The sequence below is a fragment of the Bos mutus genome, chromosome 13 (assembly GCF_027580195.1).
Source record: "Bos mutus isolate GX-2022 chromosome 13, NWIPB_WYAK_1.1, whole genome shotgun sequence".
Taxonomy (NCBI): Eukaryota; Metazoa; Chordata; class Mammalia; order Artiodactyla; family Bovidae; genus Bos; species Bos mutus.
The window spans coordinates 70868403-70893776 of NC_091629.1; the positions used below are offsets into that span (position 1 = coordinate 70868403).

The 25374-nt window shown below is 43.4% G+C and overlaps 1 protein-coding gene across 1 annotated transcript in view; it reads right to left on the reverse strand.

Annotated features, from left to right (window-relative positions):
* Nucleotides 1-1713: 1713 nt before the first annotated feature.
* KIAA1217 (KIAA1217 ortholog) overlaps nucleotides 1714-25374 on the reverse strand; it is a 186087-nt gene continuing 162426 nt past the window's right edge. Inside the window, 7 exon segments of the mRNA XM_070381952.1 lie at nucleotides 1714-3342; nucleotides 4050-4172; nucleotides 4686-6287; nucleotides 6394-6474; nucleotides 10458-10577; nucleotides 21358-21519; nucleotides 22204-22367. Coding sequence (XP_070238053.1) covers nucleotides 2848-3342; nucleotides 4050-4172; nucleotides 4686-6287; nucleotides 6394-6474; nucleotides 10458-10577; nucleotides 21358-21519; nucleotides 22204-22367 — 2747 coding nt within the window. The 3' untranslated portion in view covers nucleotides 1714-2847.

Consider the following 25374-nt stretch of genomic DNA (forward strand, 5'->3'; position numbering starts at 1 on the left):
AATTTTTTATCTGTATGAGATGATGTTCACTAAACTTATTTCTTTTTTATTTATAAAAAAATTTATTGAAGTTGATTTACAGTATTGTGTTAATTTCTGTTGTACAGCAAAGTGACTCAGTTACACATATACATACGCATTTTCTTACCCTTTTCCATTATGGTTTGTCACAGGCTATTGGATATCATTCCCTGTGCTCTAAAGAAGGACCCTGTTTATGGATCCTATATATAATAGTTTGCCTCTGCAAATCCCAAGCTCCCCATTCATCCCTCTCCCTTGGCAACCACAAGTCTGTTCTGTGTCTGTGCATCTGTTTTTCCGTAGGTATGTTCATTTCTGTTATGTTGTAGATTCCACATATATGTGACATTACATGGCATTTGTGTTTCACTTAGTACGACAGTCTCTAGGTCCACCCATGTTGCTGCGAATGACATTCCATTCTTCTTGATGACTGAGTCATAGTCCATTGTCCTGCTTTATTCTGTCAGTGAACGCTTAGGTTGTTTCCATGCTTTGGCTTTTGTCGATAGTGCTGCTGTGCACATAGGGGTGCATGGATCTTTGCAAATTATAATTTTTTCTGGGTATGTGCCCAGGAGTGGGGTTGCTGGATCTTATGATAATTCTATTTTTAGTTTTCTGAGGGAACGCTGTACTGTTTTCCATAGTGGCTGCACCAGTTTACATCCCCACCAACCGTGTGAGAGGGTTCCCTTTTCTCCACCTGCTCTGCAGCGTTTGTTATTTGTAGCCTTTTTGGTGACGGCCATTCTGACCATGGTGAGGTGCGTGTCACTGTAGTTCTGCTTTGCATTTCTCTAACGGTTACTGACGCTGAGCATCTGTTCACGTGCCTCTTGGTCATCTGCATGTCCTCTCTGGACACTAAACTTGTGGCCGTCATCTCGTGACATGTGTGGGTCAGATCATTACGCCGCGCGCCGTACGCAGCGACGTTACATCGTGTCAGCTATGCTGCATTAAAAGCGGACAGAAGACACCTTCCCTGAGTGTGCCCTGAAACGTGATTACAATTACTACTTTGAATAGAGATGTACTAACATTTCTGGTGAAGGCATCCCAGCTCAGTAAACCTGAAGTCTGAGAACATTCATAATCAGGTGCTGAAGCAATAGTAACATCTTTATTTAGCACCAAATCAAGTTAAATATTGGGGCTGGAGGGTCAAAAAATAATGATAAGCAAGTCCCTGAGATTTCTTGTAGTTAGTTCATTATCTTGGTATTTTCACTAGCTTTTCTGCTGATATTTAAAATGAATACATAATAGGGTAATGTTAGAATATTTCCCTGTAGACCAATGATCTGTTTTAAAATTGAGAACTCAAAAAAAAAACCCAAAATCTTAGTGATAAAGGCATTTTATTTCTACTTTACTTCTACTGGAGATGAAGAAACAAAAGTTAGTAAGAGCCTGTCTGGTAAAGGAGGGTGGTAGAAACTCTACCTAGTTTGCTTGCTGTCAGCTAAACCTTGCTGAGCCACGAAGAAGGTCGGAGGTTTCATGGGAAGGCACTATATTTGTAATGAATTTCTCAGAATGCACCGCCCCAGAGCTTTCAGAAAACCCGTCTGCATCTGGTTACATGTTTTCTTATCATGCCCTCAAAGCCAAAAGCATTTAACTTGGTAACAGTTATGTTTGTTCTTTGACTAGTAAGTAGTTATAGGGACAAGGTACAAAAAATAGTAAGCATGCAGCCCTTTATTTAGTTTTGCAAAGTCTCTGCTTATAGTTCTGTATATTACATGACTGTGTTATACAAATACACTTATTTACAAAAACACTCTAGCTGTGCAAACTTGTTGCTTTTTAAAAATGTCCGGCAAGTCCCATTTCTGCCCATCCCAAGATAGATGTTTAAAGCATGCATAAAAATGAACTTTGGTGTGGGAAAACTACTCTATGTGCTGTCACATACAGTATTTTTGGCATCTATTTATATATTTACAAAAATTGATGAGTTTACAGAACCGTACAGAAGTGTACATTTTAAAATCCACAATGCCGTGGTGTGGGTTCCCAGGTCTCAGAAAACAAAGGGAGGACTGAGATACTGCAAAGAAAACAACTAGAGAATCCCAGTATGTTGAAAAGAAAGAAAGAAAAGCAGAACTAGCTTGCTTGGGCTGGCAAATTATTATACATAATTTTCATGGCAGTGCAGTAGGGTTGATAATTGCCTTCTACACGGGCCTCTGTGTCGGCTTGTGTAGAAGTTCACTGGCTTCCTGTCTAGCACACTACTTTCAAATGTACAATGCTATAGTATCAAAATGTTTTGGCAAAAAAGATCTCGAAAGGAACCATGAAGTTTTGACAAAAATAGAAATCTGTAATAAAGCTAAATAACACTAAAATAAAAGGAAATATAATAGTATCTGTTTTACAATTTGTATAGTCACACTTGTGTATTTCTCTGTTCACTTCTAGTCTCCGTAATGAAAAATATTTTTATACAAAACATACTAAAATTCTGGAATCATACATGTTTTACATGCTTAATACATTTTTTATTTTCCTGTCTCACACACACCCTTCTCTCTCGCCATACTCTCTTTTTTGGTAACACATGCTTCATTTAACAGGTACTGAATAGAGACAGTAAACACTATGTAATTAGAACAGCAACAAAGTAAAAAAAAAAAAAAAAAAGCTTTACTGAAGTCTATTAATTCAGTATTTAGCACATACTTAGCATTAAGCCTCAAACAGTACAGCAATATGTTACATTCTCTTGTGAAAACAGTAAGACTGTTAAAAAAAAATTTTTTTTTTTCTTAATTGTAACTCCAACTTGTGTTTAATTGGATTTGGCCTTTAAGAGGTTTCCTTTGCTGTGGATGGGGTGGCTTTGCTTGAACTTCCATTCTGTGCCTTGTAGCTGGTGAGGCCAGGAGTGTGGCTGCTCCTGATGCTCTTTGCACCTTGATTCAGTGAAGTGGGGGAGGCAGGGGACGGGGGGGAGGAGGAGAAGGAAGGAGGGGCTGCTCGGCCATTTTGAGTCTGCAGTGAGAATGAGAGATGGTGACCTTTCCCTGTATGAGTGGGGCTCTGAAACTTTAAGGAGCCATTAGAGACAGAGGGGATCAGGGAGGCGGAGGGAGCAGGTCGTCCTGTTTGGGGGCTGAGAGGGTTAGAAGGAACCGATGGTTTAGTAGCAGGCGGATTAGGGAAGTTAGGGCCGTCACCACTAGAAGAAGGCAGAGAACCGCTTTTCCCAGAGCTGGGAGAAAGGGCTGGAATCTTAGAAGCAGGTAAGGAGGGGAAAGTAGGCTTACAGTCCCCACCAGCTTTCTTAGCACTTCCATTAGCCTGCAAACAAAGATGGCGGGAGACAGTTTGTCAGAAAGCTGGTAACACCATCAGTCCACAGGCTCTGGCAACACAGCCCTTCTGAGGATCATTAAATCAAAGACACCAAACCAAACTTAAACCAGTTCGAGGCCTGAGCTAACTCTTGTCATGCTGTACTGGGCCTGGTAGAAACCCCCAAGTGCCGGGCGGAGGATGTAGAGAACAGGGAAGAGGGAAGAAGAGCGCTTGTGAGAACAGGCACATCATTCTCCTCCCACCTCTGGGTTCAGGGGGCAGGGGGGCCATGCGGGGCTGTTACTGGGGTGGGGGCGGGGCATCATGATGGTTAATGGGCCTCTAGGGCGATGCAGTCAACACACACGTTAGTCCTGGTGACTTTCAGGGCAGCCTTTTCTCTCGGTTTCCCCAGGTGTTCTGATGAACCCCTACACTCCCCCAGGGAAAGCCACCTGGCCTGCCACCTCGTTTTTACAGGTCAACTTTGGAGTCACATAGTGAAAGATGTTTTATTGCGAGCATGCAAAAGCGTGGTGAGAAGTTCAACAAAGGCTTTGAGACTCTCTCTTCATGCCCCCAGATCCAGGATGGCTAGATAAACCGTATCTTAACAAAGAAAAAGTGCAATATTTGGTATAAACTAAGTCAGTGACTTGCTTCTTAAGCGCAAGAGTGTCCATCCAAAAGCGGGCTTAAGGTAGAACTACCTGGCGGTACTGGCGGGGGTCCTGCAGTTTGGACTGCTTGCCAGGCTTGTCCAGGCTTCCGGGTCTGTTCTTGGAACTCATGGGGACTGGCATCCTGCTCGTCTGAGGGGTCCCGGTGGAGCCCTGTGGGAGGAGCGGCAAGAGGGGGGAGAGAAAGGACGGTGTGAGTGGCTCATCCGAGGCCACCCCACTGTGTGCAGAGAAGCTCAATGTGAGAAGCCACAGCCCTACATGCAGGACAGATCTAGGAGACGGACATCAGGAGACACCACTGGGGTTAATTCGGAGAATCAAACAATGAAACTGCCCCACTACTGATCAAACGGATTTTAATGTGAGTATCAGAGCAATCACTTCAACGGCAAATAGCTGGCCCAGCGTCCTTGGGGTTTTCCCAACACCAGTCAGCAACAGAGGTAAAAACAGAAATCGAGTAGCTGTTAGACACCTAGTTGTTGTTGTTTTGAAGGTGGGGGAAGAAGTGTGAGAGAAAGGGGTCATGGTGAACAGACAACAAAACAAAACGAGCCACCTGAAAGGAAGCGAGTCAATCACAAGACACCTTTTGCTAATGGTGATTATGGCAGATTTAAGAAAGCAGCTGGCTCTTTTCATTTTTCCATCAGACCAAGATACCTTACGTGAAGCTGAAGGTATAGATGAGGGGGGCTCTAAGGCAGTGGATGCTTCATCCAGGACTAGCAAGGACGGGGGACCGGCCTCCTGGGCCGTCTGGGATGAACTTGCAACAGAATCTCTGTGGGAAGAACACGCGGCCTCAACTAGGGCTTTGGGGCTCATCTCACTGATGGTGTTTTCCAGCTGTTTGATGGTCTGCTCCAGGCTGTCCAACGTCCTGTAGGTATTTTTTCTGATTTCATCAGTTCTCGAAACCGGAGCACTACTCTCCGGACTGGGCTGCTCTAGTCTCCTGAACAGGCTTTTAGGGGTGTCTTCGGATGGAGACCTACTGATCTCGAATCGCTTGGCTTCCTTGTGCTGTTTCAGCGTGCCATCCTCTTCCTCCTCTTCGTAGACCACCACCTGTAATGTCTTCTTCCCAGTCTTCGTGCCTGTGCGAATGGCTTGCGTGAGAGCCGCAAGCTGCTTCTTTGGAAACTTGAACTTGAACTTTTTCTTGGGGCTTTCAAATTGGTCATCGGTCACATCACCCTGGCTTTCTGAGCTTGGAGAATCGGTTGGGTTGAACTTGATCTGCTCGGTTTTATTCACTTCCTGTCCTCCTGACACTCCTGTCTCCACTGAAAGGAAATGTGGCTGCAATTTACTCTTGGCCTCCTGCCCTGCTCGAGGGCTGCCCAAAGCCCCCTCCTTAGGAAACTTTTGGGGAGTGTCATTCTGGACCACAGGGTCTCCAGTCTCCTCCTCTTCCTCTTCCTCTATCTTTTCTTCCCTCATCATTCTCTCCAGTTCCTCGTCACACTCCTCAAATATGGTTGAAAGTCTCTTGTATGCAGCCCGGATGTCCATGGGCTCATCAAAGATGATGATCACAGGCTTCTTGTCCAGGCACACCACGGGCTCTTCACTTTCAGTGCCTTCCTGCTGGGACAGTGGCTCTTTTTTGGCATCAATGTTAACCGTCTGAACATCTTCCCCCTGTCGGCTCACTATATCGCGGACCTCCCCGCTGGAGAGAGCCTGGACCGCGGTTTTGGTGATCATGAAGGCAATATTGTCGGTGGTTGCCTTCTCCTCACTGGGAGAACTTGGTGTGGACTCCCCATCCTCACTAGGGATCGTGTTAGCATGCTTAGCTCCCTTTGGTCTTAGGACAACTTGGCCAAACTCTGTCATGGGAACCTCTTGGTCTGGAGTTTTGACATCACGAGTGGTCAATTCGGTTGATCTAGTGGGAGCGGGAGGGTGACCCTTCTCTGAATCTTCTTGTCCTTGCTGATTCACCCCCTTTGTCTTCCCATAATTCATCTTCTGATTCTCAGCATCAGATGCAGGATACTGCAGCCCGGACTTTTTAGGTCCTTTGTTGATTTCACATTCGAATGAACTAACACCAGAGAAACTAGAATTGACTTTAGACACATTTTTCTGGGAATGGTTTTTACTGTCTCTAAGTAAACTCTTAGTGGAGAGGGAACTTTCCTTCATTGAGATGTCAGTTTTGTATTCTGCTGTTCTTGCTGCATCAGAAATACTATTCTCCATTTCTCTTTCCCACTTAGGATGGTCACTAGGTGTGAGAGCCCCTGGGGAAACCTGAGAGGAAGAGTGGAGGGGGAAAACCACACAGAGTGATCAGAATGGATCTGGAGGGAAGGGATTCAATCTGCATGGTATCAGTTGGAACACATATCTGGTGAACTCACTTTCGGGATTCCACTGGGGGGCCATTTTCATATTCAACATCAGATTTCCGTACGTCTTCATGGAAAAATTCCAAATTCTGGTAGAATAGTGTAGGACATGTTACTCCACAAAACCACACCCCCGCCCCCAAAGTGGACTACAACTAGAGTGTTCCTTTAATTACACTTCGAAAACATGCGGGCCAAGCACATTTGTTACACACCAGTCCAAAGCCTACAGCTCTGTTTACCTTGGGTTGCTTGGTTCTCCAACTTCCAAAAATGCCCTGTGTTTGCACAAGACGAAAATCTCAATTAGCAAAATGCTTCAAGGATTTCAAATGTTGGTAGGGGGAGTAGTTAAGAGAATATAAAGGGACTGATTCTGGACCAGCATGTCCTCTTTTCACCATCTGACTGTGCGCTTAGCCGACTCTAAAACCTGAGGAGTGGGGTGGCGTTGTAGAAAGCACAGTATATCAGCAGGCAGATTTTGATTCTGGCTCGGATCTGCCACTTAACTGTGTTATTTTAGGCAAGTCATCTCACTTCCCTGGGCCTCAGGTTTCTTGCTTATAAACCAAGGAACTAGACCAGGAAAGTTTTCACATCTCTGCCAGATGGTTATTTCAGTCTTAGCTATGCTTCTTGTATGGGGATCGTCTATAAGGGCTCTGCATTGGTTGGGTGTGGTACTTTGAGGTTTAAAAAAAACCCCAAACCATTATTTTTCCCTGGTCAAATCATAGCTTTGAAAACATACTTGCAGTTTGTACTTGCACTTGCCAAGCAAAGTGTCAAAATAACCTTCAAACTAATCATACCCAAGATGATCAAATCCCCATTCAGAGTGACAGTGCCTCCAACATGTCATCTAAACATTCAGAAAACAGATGCTCGAGGCTGAAGTGGTGACTGTGCCCTCATGATTCAGCTCTGAGTCGCTGCGTGCTCTGATTTAGAGGGAAGATGTGTTTCTGAGGTTCCCACCAAGGTTCCGAAGGTAAGAGCCCAGTGGAGAGGACCAGCTATGGAGAATGCGCTCCCTGCTGGGGGTGTAGCGGTAGCCCCGGGCCCCGTCCACAGCCCTCACACTAGCCCCGCCTTCGCTTCCAGGGCCATGCTGGCCTTTCTTCTGGCTGCAGAAGCCCAAGAGGAAGAGGTGATCAGAAGCAGACTGGGACTTGATCCCAAGAAGGCGGCTGGGTTTAAAGCAACGACAACATAATGAAGCACAAGAACCCAGGCCCCACCAGGGACAACCTAGATCAACCCTACTGCCCAGCTGGAAATGGAAAGAGTGTGTGTACACATCCAAGGAGTAACGGAGAGACAACAAAGTCAGTGTTAATCACAGGGAAATACGGCACAGGATCCTAAGCGCGTCAGCCACCAAACACCTTGTGTTTAATTAACCTCCCCTCATCCCCATCGGGCCCCAGACAGGTGCAATGAGGTTCAGCTGCTACAGTGGAACAATATCTCTTGTGGGATTTAAAATTCAGATTTTAAATTTAGACGTAAAATGCTGTAAGAAGAAAAATAAATGAGGTTTTTGTCTTAAGGTTTTAACTCCAAAGAGGGAGTCAGCATACTGTGGTAGGACCTGAGTGTAAATACACCCAGAGGAAGAACTGGCGTATGCAGGGCTGCTGTTCTGTTGACCCCGTTTACTGGGGGGTTAGGACTGGCATCTGTTCTGATTGGTCAGTCCACGTCATACCCAGTGAAATATTTCAAATGCCACCCAGGAATATATGTATTTTAAAACAGATTTAGCAGCAAGAATGGATCTGCTTCATCAAAGGAAAATGACTTCCCTCTGATGGAAAATCACTAAGGTAAAGATGCCACGTGTAGGTCTCACATGACCTAGCATTTTTGGTGCCGAGCTAGAAAAATGAAGGCAGGGATCAAAGCAAGTGCAGTAACTTTATCAAGGGTGACTTGTTCACAGGTGTCATGTAAGCTCACAATGGCATCTTAGTCTATATAGTCAAGACTCTGCATGAAATGTAACTAAGCCTCATGAATGTATCTGTTTTGGGACCCTGAGATTTGACTGTTCAGACAACTGGTGAAGCAGAGGTAATAAGCATTTGGGCAAGAAACCAAAATTAGAAACACAGAAGTTAAGTACTAGGCTAGCACTTCACGATAGAGGAGAAGAATTTTAAGAAACATTTGATTTATGGAAGAGAAGATGAATAGCCCAGGAAGAGGTTAATAATGACAACAATTTGGGGACAGTTCTGATAGTCATGGTTATTATGCAGGAGATCAGTCTACTCAATATAATTATCCAGAAAAAGTACCTGTAATTAACCCTAGTGTTTAATGGCCTGGTGTTGGACAATCAGTACAGACTTGCTCAGTATCTGATGGACCCTTGATTGAGATCTATGTGATTGATGGGATATGGATTTCTAATTGCAGGGCAAGAAACCCCATGCAGCATTTTAGCAAATTAGAAAAATTCTGCAGTGAGATGCAGATGACTGTTTCTGGAGGGATCCTCAAGGAGGTCCTGGTCAGTATTTTAGAAGAAATGGTCACTTTGGCTCAAGTACGCCAGGGCCTTCTATGAGCTGGCTTTATAAGGCCACAGAAGGAAATTCCTCAGACTGAAGAAGCAACATATTTCCATTATGACTGTCACGCATTCAGTTCATACTAGTAGATTTTCTTCATGAGAAAGATAAATCAACAATAATCTCCCCTGTTGCACAGAGATACCCCTGTCACCTGGTCAACAGTTTCATTTGCCAGATACGTAGCAGGTGGAGTTTACATGAGGCTCTGGGATGGCTGGGAGCCAGGGAGCAGCAGGTCAGCCTCTGGCAGGGCTGCACAGCTGCCAGCTATAAGCCAGGACTGCATCTCTTGAAGGATTGTGCTTGAATAGCCCTCTGGTTTTGTGATCCTGTATTTTTTCACTGAACTTACTTATCCCTGGACCAAGGTACCTACATGAAGTAGCTACTGGGCTGTATGTTATGGCTGATTTGTTTGACTTTACTTGAAGGAAGCTAGAAGCTTTGAATTCTGAGATACAAGTTCCTGGAAGAAAATGTTAAAGACTTGTTACCCTGAAACTTAGAGGCTTCATTCATAGAAGATGACTCTGTTTCCAAAAATCACCAAAGCTCCAGATTCAATTTACAGAGTTGAAGTTCAGACATGCAGGTTAATCTCCTTTCCTTAAAGTCCTTAGAGGAAAGGACTTTAAGCTAAGCCACCAGGGCTTCCCTGGTGACTCAGCTGGTAAAGAATCTGCCTGCAATGCGGGAGACCTGGGTTCGATCCCTGGGTTGGGAAGATTCCCTGGAGAAGGGAACGGCTACCCTGTAGGCTACTCCTGTATTCTGGCCGGGAGAATTTCATGGACTGTATAGTCCATGGGGTCGCAAAGAGTAGGACATGACTGAGTGACTTTCACTTTCTTTAAACTCCTTATGTTATGACAGTGACCTTGTTTCAGAACCTAGTTATCTCTTTGGAAACTTTGAGAATGACACTAAGTATAACAGCATAAAGTGATACTGAACTTGCTGACTTGGAAGGTGCACTTTGAGAATCTGTAGTAGTAACAAAAACTCCGGCATCCTCGAACATGTGTGAAAGTCTCCATGGATACACCCATGGATGGCAGGTCAACAATTCTGCTGTGCATTTTCTTCCTGGAATCTAAAGCTTTTGCTTACTTTTAATGTAGACATCTTTGGTCCAGAAGACATGTTAAAAATTAGAAAAAGCGCTACCTGCTTCATGTTTCCATTTTTTTTTTCTCTTAGAATTCTAGAAAATCTTGATGATGTCTTATCTTTGGTTTGGGGAGAAAATGCCTAAATTCTGCATCTATGTTTGTGTGCTGTGCACAGAACACAGCATCCACTCTGGAAACCCGAGCCAGAGATCTCTAGTGAAACCCCAAGCCGTGTGTCCATTAGTTTAAGGAGGGGGAAAAAAAAGGTGAGGAAAAGAGAGAAGGAACAGAAGCTCAAGCACAGAGTGATGTTAGTGCCAGAGCCAGGAAAGAAGGACGGCCCGCTGGGTGGCCAACGTGTAACTGCCACGTTACCTTCTTCTCCTTGGATGGGGCTATGGCCCCCGGCCTAGTGTCTTTAACGTGGCTGTCAGCCCGGCACTGTTCAGCGTGACTGTTTGAATTTACATCCATAAAGGAACACTTCTGGAATGCCTAAGGAATTAAAATACCGAGGTTAACAGGGATGGAGTGCAGTGAGGCGGTCAGAGGGAACAGCTGGGAATCCAGAGGATTTCCCAGTTGAGACCCCAGCCTGGTCCTGCGTGTGGGACACGCTGGGGCCAGGGAGTCAGCACCCTGAAAACCAGCTCCCCAGTTGACCTCAGGTCAGCAAAGCCTTTATTTTGGGGGCCAAGATGAAATGGACAGAGCCTTTGAAATGAAAGTCCTTTAATTCTGTCTGGGTGAAGCTGATTTGTACTTAGTAGGGCTTCTTTGAAAGAGTTTTGACCCTTAAAAATGCTGACTGTAAATGAATAAGAAGCTATCTTTCCAGTTTCCATTATATTTTTGCCAGTTTTATTGAGATGAAAGGGCACAAGATACTGTACATTTTTAAACCTTAAAATGGAAGTCATCTTTAACAGTTCACTGTTTGCAGCAACAACATACTCCCATGCTCTGGACTGTTCTGCTGTAGAATAAAGTGAATTTTGAGCAGCCTGGGAGCAACCAGAACCCCATAGTCTTGTCTCTGAAAACTAATGACTGTAGTTACAGGAATGCAGGGCCACTCTAGTGAATAGAGTGAGGGCGGCCAGCTTTCAGAGAGAAAGCATCAGCTGTGTATCGGGCAGAAAGGGAGTGACAGTATATATGACTGTAAGAGCAGGAGAGTTCCAAGCAGCGACATTCCCTGAAATTACTGGTTCAGTCAGGCTGCATGACATCCAGTTAAAAAATACCGTTACCGGGGCCACACCTAGAGAATTGAGCCAGACTCTCACTGCAGGACTTTTTCTTTAAGTTTTCAAATTTTTGTTTCACGGAACTAGGTTGATTTATAATGCCGTGCCAATCTCTGTTGTACAGCAAAGTGACTCGGTTATATAACACACATTCTTTTTTAAAGATTCCTTTCCATTATGGTTTATCACATGAATTGAATATAGCTCCCTGTGCTATAACCAGGGCCTTGTCTACCCATGCGATGTATCTTTATGTAATAGTTGACACCTACTAATCCCCAACTCCCAGCCCTCCTTCCCCATTCTCCCCCCTCAGCAACCGCAAGTCTGTCCTCTGTGAGTCTGTTTCTGTTTTGAAGATAGGTTCATCTGTGCCCTACTTTAGATTCCACATAAGTGATAGTATTTCTTTCTCTTCCTGACTTAAGATGATAACCTCTAGGTCCATCCATGTTGCTACAGATGGCATTGTTTCATTCTGTTTTATGGCTGAAGGTATTCTATTGTATGTATGTACCACATCTTCTTTATCCATTTATCTGTTGATGGACATGAAGGAAGTTTCCATGTTTTGGCTATTGTGAATTGTGCTGCTGTGAACATAGGGGTGCATTTATCTTAAAAAAATTTTTTTTTTATTGGAGTATAGTTGCTTTATAATGTGTTAGTTTCTGCTGTACCGCAAAGTGAATTAGCTACATGTATACGTAGATCCCCTTTTTGGATTTCCTTCCCATTTGGGTCAGCACAGAGCACTGAGTTCCCTGTGCTACACAGTAGGTTCTCATTAGTTATCTAGTTTATACATAGTAGTGTACATATGTCAATCCCAGTATTCCAGTTCATCCCAACTACCCTCCTTTACCCCCTGGTGTCCATATGTTTGTTTTCTACATCTATGTCTATTTCTGCTTTGCAAATAGGTTCATCTGTAGCATTTTTCTAGTATAGCATTAGTATATAATATTTTGTTTTTCTCTGACTTCACTGAATGACAGTCATTTGGTCCATCCATGACTCTGTAAATGGCACAAATCTGTTCCTTTTTAAGGATAAGTAATTCCACTGTGCTATCTTTTTGCCTTTTCATACTTTTCTGGAAGGAGGAGAAGGGGATGACAGAGGATGAGATGGTTGGATGGCATCACCAACTCGAGGGATGTAAGTTTGAGCAGGCTTCGGGACTTGGTGATGGACAGGGAAGCCTGGCATGCTGCAGTCCATGGGGTCATGAAGAGTTGGACACGGCTGAGGCTGAACTGAATTCCACTGTGTTGGGTTGGCCAAAAAGTTTTTTTCAGGTTTTTGGTTTAGGAGTTATGGAAGAACCCAAATGAACCTTTTGGCAAACCCAATATAGATAGATGTACCACATCTTCTTTGTCCATTCTTCTGTTGATGGACATTTAGGTTGCTTCCATGTCCTGGCTATTGTAAACAGTGCTGCAGCGAACACTAGGGTGCATGTACCTTTCAAATTATAGTCTTCCCCAGATACATGCCCAGGGGTGGGGTTGCTGGATCATATGGTAGTTCTGTTTTTAGTTTTATTGTTTAAAGAAACTCTATACTGATCTCCATAGTGGCTGTATCAATTTACATTCCCACCACCACTGTAGGAGGGTCCCTCCAATCCACACCCTTTCCAGCATTTACTGTTTGTAGATACTTTGATGATGACCATTCTGACCAGTGTGAGGTGACACCTCACTGTAGTTTTGATTTGCATTTCTCTAATAATTAATGATGTCGAGCATCTTTTTATGTGCCTCTTGACCATCTGTATGTCGTCTTTGGAGAAATGTCTGTTGAGGTCTTCTACCCAGTTTTTTATTGGGTTGTTTACTGTTCTGGTATTGAGCTTCCTGAACTGTTTATTTTGGACATGAATCTTATTTTGGACATGAATCCCTTGTCATCAAATATTTCTCCCATTCTGAGGGCTGTCTTTTCATCTTGTTGATCGTCTCCTTGGCTGTGCAGAGCTTTTGAGTTCAATTAGTTCCCATTGTTGTTTTTGTTACTCTAGGACTTGGGTCAAAAAAGATCTTGCTGTGATTTATGTCAAAGAGTATTCTGCCTGTGTTTTCCTCTTAAAGAGTTTTACAGTATCCAGGCTGACATGTAGGTCTTTAATCCATTAGAGCTTTGTCCAGTATACGCCCAGGAGTGGAATTGCTGACTTCCACTCAGCAATTCTATTTTTAGTGTTTGAAGAACCACCATACTCTTTTCCAAGTGGCTGTACCAACATATATTCCCACCAGTAGTGTAGGAGAGTTCCCTTTTTTCTTCACCCTCTCCAGCATTTGTTATTTGTAGACTTTTTAATACTGGCCATTCTGAGTATTATGAGATGGTATCTCATTATGGTTTTGCTTTGCATTTCTCTAATAATTAGTGATGTCGATCATCTTTTCATGTGCCTCTTGGCCATCTGTATGTCTTCTTGGAAGAAATGTCTGTAAAGTCTTCTGCCCATTTTTTGATTGTTTTTTTTGTTGTTGTTGCTGTATATTTTGGAGATTAAACCCTTGTTTGTCACATTATTTGGAAATATTTTTTGCCATCCCATAGGTTATCTTTTCATTTTTAAAAAATGGTTTCCTTTGCTTTGCAAAAGCTTTTAAGTTTGATTAGGTCCCATTTTGCTTGCTTTTGTTTTTACTTCTATTCCCTTAGGAGACTGACCTAAGAAAACATTGATTTATTTATGATTTGTATCTGAGAATGTTTTGCCAATGCTCTCTTCTAGGAGTTTCATGGTGTCATAGGACTTTAATTCCTCAAATTATTCTAATGTGCAGGCAGAAGTAAAGACCAGTTATTTAAATGAATAATTTCAAATAATCAACTCATGTTTTCTTAATACTAAGTACTGTCATTTGGAAATAACTGTAGACATGAAGAATAACCTGTGCCCTCCCCACATGAACATTCCAGCACAGGTTTTAAAATACACATAGAGCTGATGCTTGGCACCTTCCCCAGCTATTCTGGCTCCTGGTCCCCTCCTTAGATACCCTGTCCTCTCTGATCCTGGAGAGGCCCCAGGGCTCTGCTTACTAAGGCCATTCGCCATCTCCACTGGGCTGTTAGACCCTGGACTTCAGAGCCAGTGGTTTTTTCCTTCTGATGCCCAGTGACATGCAGTAGGAAAGTTGTCCCAGAGTTACACTTGGGGCTGCAGCCACTCCTTGCTTGTCCTCCCCCAGTGGGGCTGGGGGCTGCCTAACTCTCTAGAGCCTGCGGAGGCAAAGGCTCCAGCAGGGCCACTGGCCGACTTTCTAATGCAGCAGGCTAACTGATGAAGTTGGTTACATCAGGGTTAGAGAGCACTTTACTCACCACTGCTGCCCGACCACCAATACTACAACAGGAAGCTAGATACTCTGCCTTTGTATAGCTTTCAAAGAAAGCATCCAAGCCATTTAGATACCAATGGAGGGAAATATCCTCAAGTGTTGGAACACAGAAATTACTTCTCTTGGGGCAGTGCAGGACTGTTCACAAGCCTAGTGCTTATTCACCTTCAAAATAAGAAATTATCTCGTGCTTTGTCTTCATTTGAAACAAACTGGGTCATGATTTATTTATACCATGATTGATTATTTATACTGTATTTGTTATTTAATATTGGCATATAATTGATTTACAATGTACTGTTGCAGTGTGTACAGCAAAGTGCAGTTATACATACACACATATCTTTTTTTTAATTCTTTTCCCATTTATGTTATATTGAGTAGAATTCCCTGTGCTATACAGGAGGTCCTTGCTTATTACTATATATAGTAATGTGTACATGGGAGAAGGCAATGGCACCCCACTCCAGTACTCTTGCCTGGAAAATCCCATGGACGAGGAGCCTGGAAGGCTACAGTCCATGGGGTCGCTGAGGGTCGGACACGACTGAGCAACTTCACTTTCACTTTCTACTTTCATGCATTGGAGAAGGAAATGGCAACCCACTCCAGCGTTCTTGCCTGGAGAATCCCAGGGACGGGGGAGCCTGGTAGGCTGCAGTCCATGGGGTCGCAGAGAGTCGGACACGACTGAAGTGACTTAGCAGCAGCAGCAGCAATGTGTACATATTAATCCAAAACTCCTAATTAATAACCCCCACAACCTTTCCCCTTTGGTAACCTAAGTTTGTTTGCTTAGTCTGTGAGTCTGTTTCTGTTGTGTAAATAAGCGATTTTTTAGATTCAATACATGTCAAAATCCTAAAAGATGATGCTGTCAAAGTGCTACACTCAATATGTCAGCAAATTTGGAAAACTCAGTAGTGGCCACAGGACTGGAAAAGGTCAGTTTTCATTCTAATCCCAAAGAAAGGCAGTGCCAAAGAATGTTCAAACTACCGCACAACTGCACTCATCTCACACGCTAGCAAAGTAATGTTCAAAATTCTCCAAGCCAGGCTTCAACAGTACGTGAACCAAGAACTTCAGATGTTCAAGATGGATTTAGAAAAGGCAGAGAAACCAGAGATCAAATTGCCAACATCCATTGTATCATCGAAAAAGCAAGAGTTCCAGAAAAACATCTATTTCTGCTTTATTGACTATGCCAAAGCCTTTGACTGTGTGGATCACAACAAACTGTGGAAAATTGTTAAAGAGATGGGAATAGTAGACCACCTGACCTGCCTCCTGAGAAATCTGTATGCAGGTCAGGAAGCAACAGTTAGAACTGGACATGGGAACAACAGATTGGTTCCAGATTGGGGAAGAAGTACATCAAGGCTGTATGTTGTCACACTGCTGGTTTAACTTCTATGCAGAGTACATCATGAGAAATGCTGGGCTGGATGAAGCACAAGCTGGAATCAAGATTGCCGGGAGAAATAGCAGTAACCTCAGATATGCAGATGACACCACCCTTATGGCAGAAAGTGAAGAAGAACTAAAGAGCCTCTTGATGAAAGAGGAGAGTGAGAAAGTTGGCTTAAAACTCAACATTCAGAAAACTAAAATCATGGCATCCAGTCTCATCACTTCACAGCAAATAGATGGGGAAACAATGGAAACAGTGAGAGACTGTTTTTTTGGGCTCCAAAATCACTGCAGATGGAGACTGCAGCCATGAAATTAAAAGATGCTTGCTCCTTGGAAGAAAAGCTATGACCAACCTAGACAGCATACTAACAAGCAGAGATATTACTTTGCCAACAAAGGTCCATCTAGTCAAAGCTGTGGTTTTCCCAGTAGTCATGAATGGATGTGAGAGTTGGACTATAAAGAAAGCTGAGTGCCAAAGAATTGATGCTTTTGAACTGTGGTGTTGAAGACTCTTGAGAGTCCCTTGGACTGCAAGGAGATCCAAACAGTCCATCCTAAAGGAAATCAGTCCTGAATATTCATGGGAAAGACTGATGCTGAAGCTGAAACTCCAATACTTTGGCCACCTAATGCAAAGAGCTGACTCATTTGAAAAGACCCTGATGCTGGGAAAGATTGAAGGCCAGAGGAGAAGGGGACGACAGAGGGTGGTGAGATAGTTGTATGGTATCACTGACTCAATGAAATGAGTTTAAGTAAGCTCCAGGAGTTGGTGATGGATAGGGAAGCCTGGCGTGCTGCAGTCTATGGGGTCACAGAGTCAGACAAGACTGAGCAACTGAACTGAACTGCTATTTGTGATATCATATATTTGTCTTTCTCTGACTTCTTATGAGGATCTCTAGGCCCATCTGTGTGGCTGCAAATGGCATTAATTCTTTTTGATGACTGAGTAGTATTCTGTTTATATATATATATATATATATATATACACCACCTATTCTTAATTTATTCCTCTGATGAACATTTAGGTTACTGCCATGTCCTGACTATCGTAAGTAGTGCTGCAGTTAACACTGGGGTGCATGTGTCTTTTTTAGTTATGGTTTTCTCTGGATATGCCCAGAAGTGGGACTGTTGAATCATATGTGGTACTATTTTTAGTTTAAGGAACTTTCATACTGTTCTTCATAGTTGCCTGTACCAATTTACATTCCCACCAACAGTATAAGAGGGCTCCCTTTTCTTCACACCCTCTCCAGCATTTATTGGTTTATAGATTTTTTTTTTTTATTCATTTATTTGGCTGCACCAGTTCTTAGTTGCAGCATGTGGGATCTAGTTCCCTGACCAGGGATCGAACCTGGGCCCCCTGCTTTGGGAGCTGAGAGAGTTAACCACTGGACCAGCAGGGAAGTCCCTGGTTTATAGATTTTTGATGATGGTCTCTTTGACTAGTGTGAGGCAATACTTCATTGTAGCTTTGGTCTGCATTTCTCGGATAATTAGTGATGTTGAGCATCTTTTCATGTGTTTTAGGGGCATTTGTATGTCTTTGGAGAAATGTCTATTTAGGTCTTCTGCCCATTTACTGGTTTTTTTATTTTTTGATGAGCTATTTGTAAATTTTGGAGATCAATCCCTTGTCAGTTGCTTTGTTTGCAAATACTTTCTCCCATTCTGAGGGATGTCTTTTCATCTTGTTTATGGTTTGCTGTGCAAAAGCTTTTGAGTTTAATTAGGTCCCATTTGTTTATTTTTGTTTTCATTACTCTAGGTGGTGGGTCAGAAAACTTCTTGCTGTGATTTATGTCAAAGAATGTTCTTCCTATGTTTTCCTCTAGGAGTTTTAATAGTGTCTGGCTTACATTTAGGTCTTTAATCCATTTTGAGTTTATTTTTGTGTATGGTGTTAGGGAGTATTCTAATTTCCTTCTTTTACATGCAGCTGTCCAGTTTTCCCAGCACAAATTATTGAAAAGGCTGTCCTTTCTCCATTGTATGTTCTTGCTTCCTTTGTTATAGACTAGGTGACCACAGATGCATGGTTTATCTTGGGGCTTTCTAGCCTGCCAATACCATATGCTTTGATCACTGTAGCTTGCAGTAGAGCCTGAAGTCCCGGAGCCTGAATCCTCCAGCTCCATTTTTCTCTCTCAAGGTTGCTTTGATTTTTTGGGATCTTTTGTGTTTCCATAGAGATTGTAAAAAGATTTTGTTCTCATTCTGTGAAAAATGCCGTTGTTACTTTGATAGGGATTGCATTCAATTGTAGGTTGCTTTGGATAGTATATTCATTTTCACAATACTGATTCTTCCCATCCAAGAACATGGTATATATCTCTTCATCTGTTTGTGTCATCTTTGATTTCTTTCATCAATGTCTTAGGTGGTTTTGTGAATACAGGTCTTTTACCTCCTTAGAGACTGGTTTATTCCTAGGTATTTAATTCTTTTTGTTGCTATGGTAAATGAGATTGTTTCCTTAATTTCTCTGATTTTTTTGCTGTTAATGCACAGAAATCCCTTGCATTTCTATACACTAATTTTATAATCTGCAACTTTACCAAATTCACTGATTAGCTCTAGTAGTTTTCTGGTGGCATCCTTAGGATTTTCTATTAATAGTATCATGTCATCTGCAAATAGTGACAGTTTTACTTCTTTCCCAATTTGGATTCTTTTTCTTTCTTTTTCTTCTGTGGTTGCCATGGCTAGGACTTCCAAAACTACGGTGAATAATCACGGCAAGAGTGGACATCTTTACCTTGTTTCTGATCTTAGAGAAAATGCTTTCAGTTTTTCACCATTGAGAATGATTTTGGCTGTGGGTTTGTCATACATGGCCTTTATTGCATTGAGGTAGGTTCCCTCTGTGCCCACGTTCTGGAGAGTTTTTGTCATGTATGGGTGTTGAATTTTGTCAAAAGCTTTTTCTACATCTCTTGAGATGACCATATGGTTTTTATTATTTAATTTGTTAATACGGGTGTATCACACTGATTGATTCCCTTTCCTTGATTGTGGTTTCCTTTCCACAGGCTCCAGGGCTGTCCATCTTGCTTCTGGTGTTTGCCTCTTGGGGGAGGAGGCGGATCTAAGGGGCTTGTGCAGGCTTCCTGGTGAGAGCAGCTGCTTCGGTGGGTGCAGCTGTGTCAGGGGTGGGTGTTTAGAGGTGGCTATGGGCTCAGATGGGGCTGTGTTCCTATCGATTGTTTGGCCTGAGGCGTCCTAGCACTGGACCTACAGGCTGTTGGGTGGGGCTGGGTCAAAATGGTGACTGCTTGGGGAGCTCACCCTATGAGTACTTTCCAGTATGTCTGCCTCCAGTATCTCTGACCCCATAGTGACCTCATACCTCCCCAGAGACCCTCCGAGACCAGCAGGGAAGTCTGGCCCAGGCTCCTATGAAGTCACTGCTTTTTCCCTGGGTTGAGAGTGCACAAGACCTTCTGTGCATCTCCAGGAGTGGAGTTTGTTTCCCTCCTTTTGGTGGAGTCCTCTGACCCCAACCCTGCCGTCCTTCTAAGCCACGGGCTGTGGGGGCTCCTCCTGAGGCCAGGCCCCCAGGCTGGGGAGCTGGACGTGGGGCTCCACACCCTCACTCCTGTGGGAGAACCTCTGTGATACAATCATCTTCCAGTCGGTGCGTCTCCCACCTGGTAGGTACTGGATTTGATGTTATGGCAGCAGCTGTGTACCTCCTCCCGTCTTGTCTTGGCTTCTTCTTTGTCTTTGGATGAAGAGTGTCTCTTGTTGGTAGGTTCTAGTCCTCTTTGTCAATGGCTGTTGAGCAGTTGGTGTGGTTGTGGTGTTTTTGTGAGAGGAGATGAGCTGCCATCCTTCTGCTCCACTATCTTGTCCTCTTCCCCTTCATGTTTGTTATTCACACCATAATTTGGGAGCACATGCTATAATGAATGGCCTCAGCATCTGCCTGTGCATCTCAGGACGGGCACCAATGCCCAGCAGCAAGTAGCCTTGACCTACCAGTGTCTTGGTCAGAGGGCCCCCAGTGGATAAGGCCTCCATGCACTCAACTGTTTCATGAGTCACTGACTATAATCCATGGTTCCTATGAATGAAATTCTCTGACCGGTCTAAAAACCTGTAAGCAGCACAGGTTTAAACTGTTTAATGGAGGGGATGCCTCAGGCCAGTCCGAGTTTTAATGAGGCTAGACAGGGCTCATGCATGTGACAAATACACCAGCAGCTGGGCTTTCCTTGGAAAACCCAAGCGGCTTAATGCTGGCAGTTGTTACCATGGAGAGCAGGATGGAAGAGCTGAGGTGGACACACAGCGTGGTCTGAAAGTTCTCCTGCTCCAAACGGAGAAGGCAGACCCTCGGGCTGCACAAAGCCACTGGTACCTTGGCAAACATGCTCTGGAGCCCTAAGGAAGTTTGATCTGACCATTGGATGGGCAAAAAGTCCTACATTCATTCATGAATCAAAATGAAATACTCTACAAATAGACTTTGGTCTAGGAATTGTACTTTATGACTGATTAGACAAGTTCTTAGAGTGTACACCTGGGGCAGATTTACACCCAGGATCTTAATGTGGGATCAACTGTGGGTGTAGCCCTATATCCCATCATTATTCCTACAAGTAGACTGGGTCTGTTAACAAATAAAAATCTAAAAATAAAGTAACATTTCTAAAATAGACAAAGAAAACGGGAATCAAGATTATTCTGCTTTTTGGAATACCTAAAAAGATGACGTTGACACTGACTGGGAATTTGGCGTGGAGGACAGAAGGCCACATGATTCCAGGCCTGTCGTTCTAAGAATTAAAGCGAGAGAAGGGTACCCTGCTCGAAGGGGGCTTGAATCCGTCCTTAAGAAGGACTGGTATTTCTAACCCCTGTCTTAACTCATATTGACAACAGACATAGTCATGTCTTTTGTTACCAAATGACCTGAAATGTTTCAGTGTTCACTTAACCAAGTGCTGGCCACGGGCCTTAGTTTCTGCAAAAAAACCCCTCAGTCAATAATGTGTTAAGCACTTTTAAAATGAAGCAGGGACTATTCACACTGAAAGGAAAGTAAATCCTACCAGCCAGAGCTAGGGAAGCTTGGAATTCATTTTTGGGCATACACTTCCTGAACTGTTTTATGCAATGGTCATGCCTTACACATACTCAGTGCCACCCCAGCCCAGAGATGCAGGTGACACGGCGCAGGTCCCAGAGGGAGTGGCGGGAGCCACGGTCAGTCACCTCTCCACATACCTGAAGTTCCGCCATGATTTTGTCTCCCTCCTCCTCCTCCTCCTCCTCCTTCGCAGAAGCAGTGACAGGGGGTGGCGACGGGGCCCAGGCTGCCGCCGGCTCCTCGGCCGGACACTTCGCGGCTCTAGCCTGTGGACTTGGTCCAGCATCTCCACTGCTTGCCTGTGGAAGATGTGAACCACAGTCACTGGCTTTTCTCCCCCAGGTGCTGGAAGGGGGGCAGATCACAGAAGACATGCATTCCCTCGCTGCCGGGTGCCTCAGCTTCCTAGCTCTTCAAACCAAGCTAAAAGGCTGTTTTGTCCACTCCCATGTAGTTTGGGTTTTTCCTTGCCCAAGGTGTCATTTTGGCAAAGGAAGTGAAGAAGTGAAACTCCTTAACTTCAATGCCTTTTAGAAAGGTCCTCCTTGGAACCTGTATTTTCATTTAACAGAAAAGACCAAGCTTGCCAGGTTAAGTGGAAGCGAAAGCTCTCTGAACCTCTTGCTGCTGACGCCCACAGCAGGGTCAGCTAATCGCAGTTACCTTTGTAAGATGCGCTTTCTTGTGCTTGCCCCGCAGGCCCCCATTTTCAGTCTTAGTGTGCTTCGCTGGGCAAGTAGCTGGTGATTTGAATTTAACATAGTTGCAGCTAAAAGTCAAGTAAGGATAGAACTCCTGGGGCTGAGTCTATTCCAATAATATACTGACTGACATTTTCCCATCTGTGGCTCTTCTTTGGAGATCTAGTTCATTCTCTACTTCTGTTTGCTACCTTTTATGTTCTAAAGGAGAGCAGAGAAGACCTTGTCTAGGGACATCATCTGAACCCAGAGACCAGTTTAGCAGGGCTTCACCCATCAGACCTTAGCAGTGGCACTCTCCTTCCTGCCGGTGTAGACCACGTCCCCCGACCTTGTGGTGGTGAGCCCAGATCCTGGCAGGTAGCTCCGCCGTGGAGGTGGTGGAGGAGGAGGTGGGGACCTACCCCCCAGCTTGTCCAAGTCCAGTTCTGAATTTGGAGAGTCTTCTGGAAAACAGTGTGTCATTGCAAAATCAGCTTTCAAGATAACATCCAGAAAGTCCACTGTATTTCTAGAATGTCAGTGTAACCTGACTCAAACTTCTTTCTTCTCTCCATGGTGCAACAACTAAAAATATAGGCCTTGAAGCCTGACTGGTTTGAAGTCCTAGAAAGGCCCTGAACCATTCAATTAACCTCTCTCTGCCTCAGTTTTCTCATCTGTTTAATGGGTTAACAATATTGTTTCCACTAGGGTGTTGTGAAGATTAAATGGCTTGATGCACATAAAGCATTTAAAATAATGCCTGGCTTATAGCAAATGCTATGCAAGTAGTACTTAGTGTGACTTTTAAACAAATTTCTTACCCCAAAAACTTTTACTAGGAGAGATGAAAGGTCAGAACCCCTTGCAGGGCCTCCAGAGCTTTCATCCCTGAATTTGAAAAGCAAGGTTCAGAGGAAGGCTTCAGGTGGAGGAAGTGAGAGTAGAATCTGGCCCAGGAAGGGCCAGAGGGAGAGTGGGAAGCAGATGGGGTCACAGAACAGAGTTGGGGAGAAAGTGGATTTTTTTTTGGTCATGGTTATGTGGTTAGAAAAGGCCTCTCCGCTAATTAAAGGGAGAAGCAAATGCAGAAATGAGAGAATCAGAAAGTAGTACTGACACCGAAGGTTAGGAGATGCAGCTGTCTGCTGAGCTTTCCTGCCAAAAATGCCCAGAAAAGGGCATTTCTTACTCAAAACTCAAACAGCTTCAATCCTGTCCCGTGTCAATATCCTTCCCTTCCACCTTTTACCAATACTGTATCCAAGAGCTCGCAAATGCGGTAAAACCAGAAATTTGGAATTGGAGCTTCCAGCTGGCCTCTGTCCCAACTCGGGGGACTCACAGGCCAGGCCTCCCAGGAGTGTTTGTCTCTTCTGAGCAAATGACATAGAGTTGTTTAGAGGAGGTACTTGAGGACTTTCTACTGAAAGTTTTAATAAAGGCTTGGGCAAGCCATCAGGGTGACAGGCCAGTGATTGCAGTGGTCGGTTTCTGGCTTGTGCAGAGGGTGCTGGGTTACAGGGTCTCGTCCTGAGGCCCACAGCCTGGCTCTGGTCTCCCTCCCATATGCAGTGACGAAGGTTCTGTCTCTGACCAACCTGAGGTGCACTGGGCTGCATGTAAATAATGTCTTTGTCCATAATTTTAAGATCAGAATAAGGCACATGGTTTTTTAACTGGTTGAAGATTTACCAGCTTGAGTTTAACAGCTATTTTATATTATTATGGAGACACTGATGCTTAATTTCCATGGTTTGGTTGGTTAAATATACTATCTAATAATTTTGATTTAAAAAAAAAATGTGAATCCTCCCTGTGATCTAACATCCCTCTGGGAGCTCATAAAATCTGGTGTTTTCTAAGGAGAGCTCTCAATTTAAACACAGGCCTCCTGTTCCCCCAGCTGCTGTGGCAAAGGGTCATAAATTCGTAAGAAAGGCAGAAGCTACATTTTTCCTTAGTGGACACTGTTGTAGAATCCTAATGCAGAACACAGCTTCCCTGCTATGGTTACAGTTCTTCAACAGTAGTAGTCAATAAAAATTAAAATAGTAGCAAGGCTCTAGAGACATCTGAGGCTTTTTCCAATTAAAATTTTTTTTGTTGTTAAAATGGACTTTATTTTCCTCCCAGCTTTGAGATATAATTGAACAAAATTATACATATGTAAAGTGTACAACGTGATGATTTGATAAGCATAAACATTGTGAAATGCTTAACACAATCATTAACACATCCATCACTTCATAGTTCTGTGTGTGTGGTGAGAATGTTTAAGATCTACTCTCTCAGCGAATTTCAAGTATATATTAAATATTATTGTCAACATGCTGTACCTGAGATCAGATCAGATCAGTCGCTCAGTCGTGTCCGACAGAGTTTATTCCTCTTGTAACTGAAAGCTTGTATCCATTGACCAGCACGTCCCCATTCTACTAGCCTCCCTGCCCCCATTAATCCCCACTTGACTCCCTGTTTCTGTGAGTTCACTTTTTTTCTTTAAAGATTCCACCTATAAGTGAGGATACACAGTATTTGTTTTTCTTTGTCTGGCTTCTTTCACTTAGTTAATATGCTCCAGGTTCATCCATGTTGGAGAAGGAAATGGCAACCCACTCCAGTATTCCTGCCTGGAAAATCCCATGGATGGAGGAGCCTGGTGAGCGACAGTTCACAGCATCGCAAAGAGTTGGACACAACCGAGTGACTTCACTTTTTGTCCATGTTGTCACAAAAGGCAGGATTATCTTATTTCTTATGGTTGAATAATGTTCATATATATATTACACAATTATGCACATATATATTACACATGTGTATACACTATAGACATATGCATAGAATATATGTATAAATATGCAATAAGTATATATTATGTACACATGTATATATTATATAATAGGCATACGCATATTACATCTTCGTCATCCATTCCATTTAGCTATGAACTTTTCCACATCCCTTCACAAATAACACAGCCATGAACATAAGAGTGTTGATATCTCTTTGAGAATGACTGTTTCCTTGGAATATATACTTGGATGTGGGATTGCTGGTTATGTGGTAGTTCTATATTTGATTTTTGGAGAAACCTTCATACTATTTTCTAATGGCTGTACAAATTTACATTCCCATCAACAGTGGACAATGGTACTCTTTTCTCCACATCTTTGCTAACATGTGTTATCTTGATTTTTTTGATAAAAGACATCCTGACAGATGTGAAGTAATATCTCATTGTGATTCTGATTTGAAATTTCCCTGGTTATGTTGAACAACTTTTCAAAGAACTGTTGGCCATCTGTGTGTATTAGGTTTCTCAAAAAACTAAAAACAGAATTACCAGCAGTAGGATATAGTACTATTGGGTATATAGCCTCCCAAAACAAACACTAATCTGAAAAGATACGTGTACTCCAATATTTATAGCCACATTATTTACATTTGCCACAATATGGAAGCAACCTA